General features: G+C 41.3%; 1 protein-coding gene across 4 annotated transcripts; it reads left to right on the plus strand.

Moving 5' to 3' along the window:
* Positions 1-3,479: 3,479 nt before the first annotated feature.
* zgc:153913 (carboxypeptidase N subunit 2) lies at positions 3,480-6,147 on the plus strand. Of its 4 annotated transcripts, none has more exons than XM_059564209.1 (2): positions 3,480-3,632; positions 4,243-6,147. In XM_059564209.1, exon 2 carries the CDS (start codon positions 4,248-4,250, stop codon positions 5,778-5,780), a length of 1,533 nt encoding a protein of 510 aa, XP_059420192.1. In that variant the 5' UTR covers positions 3,480-3,632; positions 4,243-4,247; the 3' UTR covers positions 5,781-6,147. The 4 variants fall into 4 exon arrangements, with proteins under 4 accessions (XP_059420192.1, XP_059420193.1, XP_059420194.1 ...); XM_059564210.1 differs by having other exon boundaries at positions 3,484-3,632; positions 4,246-6,147; XM_059564211.1 differs by having other exon boundaries at positions 3,493-3,636; positions 4,246-6,147.
* Positions 6,148-6,502: the final 355 nt, after the last annotated feature.

The raw sequence follows: 6,502 nt of genomic DNA on the forward strand, positions 1-6,502 counted from the left end.
CGAATATCTTGTGATGCCTTATGGTCTAGTCAATGCCGCCTCCATATTCCAGGATTTCATCCATGAGGTGCTCGAAGGAACCCGAAAATATACTCCCAGAAAAGGTTATTGTCAGCCCTATCACTTGGTCAGCGGAGACTCTACCCTCCTCCAATTCCTTTACCAACACCCCGACGGGTTGTCCACCGGGCTTGCAATACGTCACCAAGACAAGGCGCACTCCACTCATCCACTCGGCTCACACCTCACAAGGCACTGGCCACCCGGGTACTTTGGCATCGCTGAGGACATTGTTTCCGAATGAGAGGTCGCCAATTCATCTCCCGAGTCTGGAAGGCCTTCCATTCCCTCCTAGGTGTGGCCGTCAGTCTGTCATCCGGATACCACCCTCAGTCGACTGGGCAGACGGAGAGGAAGATCCAAGAGATTGGTCTCTTCCTCCGTACCTTCTGCAATGGCCACCAGGACTCTTGGAACCAGTTCCTGGGGTGGGCCGAGTATGCAAAGAACTCCCTGCGCCAACCTTCCACTGGACTCACTCCATTCCAGTGCGTGCTTGGCTACCAGTCCCTGCTCTTCCACTGGTCAGGTGAACCCTCTGACGTACCATCAGTCGACTACTGGTTCCGAGAGGGTCTGGGACGCGGACCACCATCAACTACAACGGGCCCTACGTAGACGCAGGATGACAGCCGACCTTCACCGGTCCGAAGCTCCAGCCTACCAACCAGGACAGAAGGTCTGGCTGTCAACCCGAGACATCCGCCTGCATCTACCATGCCGCAAACTGAGTCCCAGATTCATTGGCCCATTCACCATCACAGAGGAGATCAACCCAGTCACTTATAAGCTACACCTCCCTCCTGAGTATCGTATCCACTCCACATTTCATGTATCACTCCTCAAACCTCACCATCCTCCTGTCTCCCTCCCCACAGAGCCTGGCGTAGCCGCAGCCGAAGCCCCCCTTCCACTCATCCTGGATGATGGTGCTGCCTATGAGGTTCACAAGATCTTGGATTCCCGATGCCATGGATCATCTCACCTCTCAAGACACCAGCACCGTATCCTCACCCATTGCTCCTGCATTGATCACCGTCACCTCAGCTTGTGTCTAAATAAACATTATTCTCTGTTATTCTCAGTCTCTGGTCCCTTACTATCGTAACACTCAGTTTGTATCAGTGTTATTTTAGTATCACTGTGATAACATTATAGTTCTTTTTATTTTAGTCATTTATATTCACTTTGTTGTTGTTACAGTAAGTATGTCTACAGAGTTTGTATTCATTTTATTTCAGTTTTAGTTATGTTAGCACATCAAAATAAAACTAAATGAAAACAAGAAATGTTGCATTGGCAACTACCTGAAATAAAAGAAGTTTAAGTTTTAAATATTCTATTTTATTTTCACTAATGAAAATATGAAAATTTGTTTTTTTATGGTTTTAGTTTTAGTTAATTATAACACTGATTTATAGATAAAATATAAATTTTACATACCAGTCATGCCAGTAAACGTTATTTGAATCTGAAAAGTGTGTAAATATTTTCTGTTTCAGTGTCTGAGGGATGGAAGAGTCTTTTTTCTTTTCACGTTTTGTTGCACAAATACGGTTCCAACTTAAAACCTTTAGCTCATACATGCTGAGGTTTTTACTGCTCATCTGCTGAAGAATTTGCGCTATTCGCCTTGACAAGTCTGGACAAGAAGCGGGTCTCTCTCACACACACACACACACACACACATACACACACACACACACACACACACACACACACAAAAGTACCTGGCAGCTGCAGTATTGAGTTGTAGACTTTGCACTGCATCTATCCTGTGCCCTGATACACTCATGAGCACCAGAGCCCCTCATACATGGCCTGCGCGGTGATAATGTTGTCTCCGGGGTATGAGAACATCTTCCACTCGGCCATGGCTGTGGATGCGATGAGACCCAGAGAAACCAAAGAGTAGCTGAGGAGCTGCAGCCCTGCGTCGGTCATTGGTGGAGTGAAGTGTGGAGGCGTCTGTGCTGCTCACACATGAGTGGAGCGCCTCTATCATCCTCATCCTCATCCTCACTGGCACTGAAGCTCCACCTGAAGATCCTCACGCACCTCCCACCGCACAGATAGAAGGTTTTAGCACATAGCAATAATGCAGCTATTCTGTAACACTTTACAATAAGGTTGAGTTAGTTCACATTACTGAACTACTTCAGTTAGCATGAACTAATCATGAACAATACATTTACAGCTTGTTTTAATCTTAGCTAATGTTAATTTCAACATTTACAAATGTATAATTAAAATCAAAAGTTATGCTTGTTAACATTAGTTAATGCAATGTGAATTAACTTGAACTAACAGTTCTAACAATAAGCGACTGTATTTTAATTAACTAACATGAACAAAGGTGAATAAATACTTTAATAAATATATTGTTCGTTGCTTGTTCATGTTAGTAATTGCATTGTAAAGTGTTAACTATTTTTCATTAGCTTGTGGAAATAAAAATAAATAAATAACAAAGCGTGTACAAATTAATAATATATAATAATATAATAAAATGAAATGGTATAATATCATATGAATATAAAAAATAAAAAAGACTAAATGCTAAAGATTATTTTAATGTGATCATGAGAGAAGATTATAAAAGTGAAGAGCTATGACAGCATCAGTCACACCACTTTATTATTATGTTTCCCATGTATGAATGAAATCCATAGACATCAGTCGATAAGGTTACCTTCCAGGAACCCAGCTAACCTCCTGACAGGGTTCTTTCAAAGAGAGCAAACTTTCTTCCTCTACTGCTCCATACTACCAATCCATACATTAATTCAGTAATTAATTCAAAGTTTGTTGGTGTTTAATAATGTTATCAAAATTGTATTATCACAAAATACATCATTCATTGTAGTTGGACGTTCATCAAACATTTTTAAGTGTTACTACAAACAATTAGAAATACATTTGTTACAGCATTTATTCATCCTTGTTAATGTTAGTTAACAAATGTTCATAGTTCATGTCACCTCACATTCATTAAATAATATTAACAGATGCAACTTTTGATTTTAATGATATATTAGTAAATGTTGAAATTAACATTAACTGAGATTAAAGAATAAATGCTTTAGAATTAGTTTTCATTGTTAGTTCATGCTAATTAATGTAGTTACTATAAAAAAGTTTTTGTTTTTGTTATAAACTAACAGAAGTCATGTACGGTGAACTGTGATGTTGGTACATGCTTGACATCAGATGGATTTCATAACTCTGAAGAAAAACATACACCTCTCCTGAAACTCAGCTGTCTTTATGGGTCAATCTATTAGTTTTATGGATTAGGTTCAATGAAACCTCCTTCTATCCTGTAGCTAACACTATATAATCATCAGATTTGGAAGAAATAATTATTAATGTTGAACTAAATGGATAATTATTTGACCAAGATGAATATATGTACTCTTTGTTTTACAGCAGATTGAGGCGTCTGATCATCAAACCATGACTGATGTCACAGATAGACCTGACCAATGACCGTCAGTTTACTCAGAGTTTATCTGAAGCCACGGCGTTGAAGTGGAATTTGCTTATGTTTACTCGAGCTGCACAATAGAGCGGTAGGTAACCACTCTTTTACATATAACATTGCATATTTGCTAGGTGGTAAGTTATTAAGTCAGTCAGGTTTAATTCCTTAGCATTAGTTAGGTATCACGTGCAATGAACAACATTATTTTACAGCTTTTATTACTATAGGTTAAAGTCAATTCACACAGATACTGTTGTTAGTTCATTGCATTTATATGTGAATATTGAATTATATGTAAAAAATGTATTAGTTTAGGTAGAAATTAACAACAGTTCAGCTGGTTAAGCATGTAATCATTGGTGCTAATAATCAAAGTCGTAGGATTGATTTCTGAGGGAACGCACATGCTGTAGGTCTCTTCAGATAGAAGTGTGTGTCTGCCGACACCAATGTATTGCCAAGTGTTAGCGAAATCTTTCATTTGCTTTTAGCATCTAGCAGTGTCTTTCAATCATCAAGACCTAATGTGCATTTGATGACATCAGACTTGTTTTTCTCTACTCTTTGAAATGTTGTAATGTACAAACAAGATCTTTGAACTGTCCTAAACATTAAAAGTGCAAAAATATTTTTATAGCATGAATGTACCCCAAAGAGACGCTGTGAGTAAAACTGAACTGTGGCTTTTCTTTTCCCAGAAGACATGAGCAAACAGTGGGCAGTGGTTGTTCTCCTGCTGATTCAGCTTCACTGCTGTGATTGCTGTCCTGATCTGTGCCAGTGCTTCTCAGCTACGAAGGTCGTCTGCTCAGACGAGTCCATGAAAGCTTTGCCTGTGAACATCTCAGCGCAGGTGAGAGAACTGATTGTAGTGGCATCGGCCATCACACTTTTGGACCGCAGTTCCTTTAGGGAGAACCTCACACTTACTAAGCTGGTCGTTCTCAACAGCCTTGTGAAAAAGGTCTCTCACGACGCCTTCGACCATCTGCTTAAGCTGCAGGAGCTGGAAATCAGTGGAAGCCAATACTGGTTTACTTTTGAGGTGCAGACCTTCAGCTCGCTGGCCAACCTTACGAGACTGTTACTCAACAATAATAAGATCAGCTCTCTGGATGCTGGCACTTTCGACTCTTTGCACAATCTGGAAATGCTGCAGTTGAGGGGGAACAGCTTGTTTTATTTGCCCAGACTTCTCTTCCATCGTCTCCACAAACTGCAGGAACTGGATTTGTCCTTCAACCACATCAGCTCCGTCTCAGCGGATATTTTCCAGAACAACTCTCTCCTGAGAGCGCTCTCGTTGCAGGCCAACACCATCTCACAGCTTCCAGAAGAGATCTTTAGCCGCCTGGATCACCTGGAGGAACTGAACCTCCGAAGCAATCTCATACGCAACCTGAGTGCTGAAACATTCCCATCTGGTTTGCGGAAGCTGATCCTCAAGAAGAACGCACTTGCGCAGCTGCCCCACAACATCTTTCACAAACTGCATCACATTACATATCTGGACTTGTCTCAGAATCAGCTGTCCGGAGTCCCTTCGGATCTCTTTCAGAACCTCATCTCACTGAAAAAACTGGATCTGTCTGAGAACCAGATTACAGCATTGCCTGGATCTGTCTTCAGTGGGCTGTTTAGTCTAAAAGCCATCCATCTACAGAAAAACAAACTGAGCTCGCTGGAAGTGAACCTGCTGAAGAATCAGCACGATATAGAGCAGCTGTACCTGTCCATGAACAGCCTGCAGAGCATCCCACAAGGCTTCTTTGATGACCTGGACTTCCAGTGCGTGGTCCGGCTTCACGGAAACCCCTGGCGCTGTGACTGTGGCTTACAGTACTTCTTTCACTGGCTGAAGTACAACGAAAGGAACGTGGAGGATCTGACCCGGGTTCACTGTGAAGCTCCTGAGGTTATTCGAGGGAAACGGCTGGTGTCTGTGGACAAAGAGCAGCTCGTCTGTGGGAAAAACTCCAGCTCTGAGCTTCAAGTCTCCTCTGCTCCAAAAGTCACTGAGATCCCGGTTGATGATGATGATGATGGTGCGATTCGTTGCTCGCTCACATATGTCAAAGGCACAGCATCCATTCAATGCAAAGTCACTAAATGCACCAGCTTGAAGTTTCAGGCTCTTTATGAATTTGCGAATGGAAATAAACAGGAGAGTTTCATGAAAGAGTGCTCAGTGCCTGTGAAATGCTCTGATGGGACCATTGATGATCTTCTGATTTAGTTTGCTTGTCAATTTTTCTTCACATCATACACTCTCAGACAAAAATAAGTAGAAAACTAAAAGGGACAACTTTGTATCTTATCCACTGATAAAAGGTGCATATCTTAAAGTAGTAATATGTAACCAAAAATGTAAAATTGCTGAAAACATCATCTGAGATCAGGATGATTTTGTTTCTTCATCAGATTTTGAGAAATGTAGCACTGCATCAGTGTCTCATCAATGGATGCTCTGCGGTGAATGGGTGCCGTCAGAATGAGAGTCTGATAAAAACATCACAATAATCCACAGCACTCCAGTCCATCAGTGAACATCTGGAGAAGACAAAAGATGAAACACATCCAGCATCAAGATGATTTTAACTCAAATACATTTGAAAAAGCGCATCTGCTGTTGTCTCTCACATATTAGTTTAGAGCTGTTTAAACGCTGCTTGATCTGTGCAGATTTCTCTCCTGATTCAGACCAGAACACTTTTTCACTGGAGGAAGTGTTATGTTTGTTTTTATGGTTTTGATGTTTTTTTGGACTCTCATTCTGACGGCACCCATTCACTGCAGAGCATCCACTGATGAGACACTGATGCAGTGCTACATTTCTACAAACCTGATGAAGAAACAAACTCATCCTGATCTCAGATGAGCTGAGGATAAGTATATGCATGCACAATGTTGTCCTTTTAACAGTTTTGCCCTGACATACTGTCCCAGAATGCTTTGATG

Source organism: Carassius carassius, chromosome 12, assembly GCF_963082965.1.
Source record: "Carassius carassius chromosome 12, fCarCar2.1, whole genome shotgun sequence".
Taxonomy (NCBI): Eukaryota; Metazoa; Chordata; class Actinopteri; order Cypriniformes; family Cyprinidae; genus Carassius; species Carassius carassius.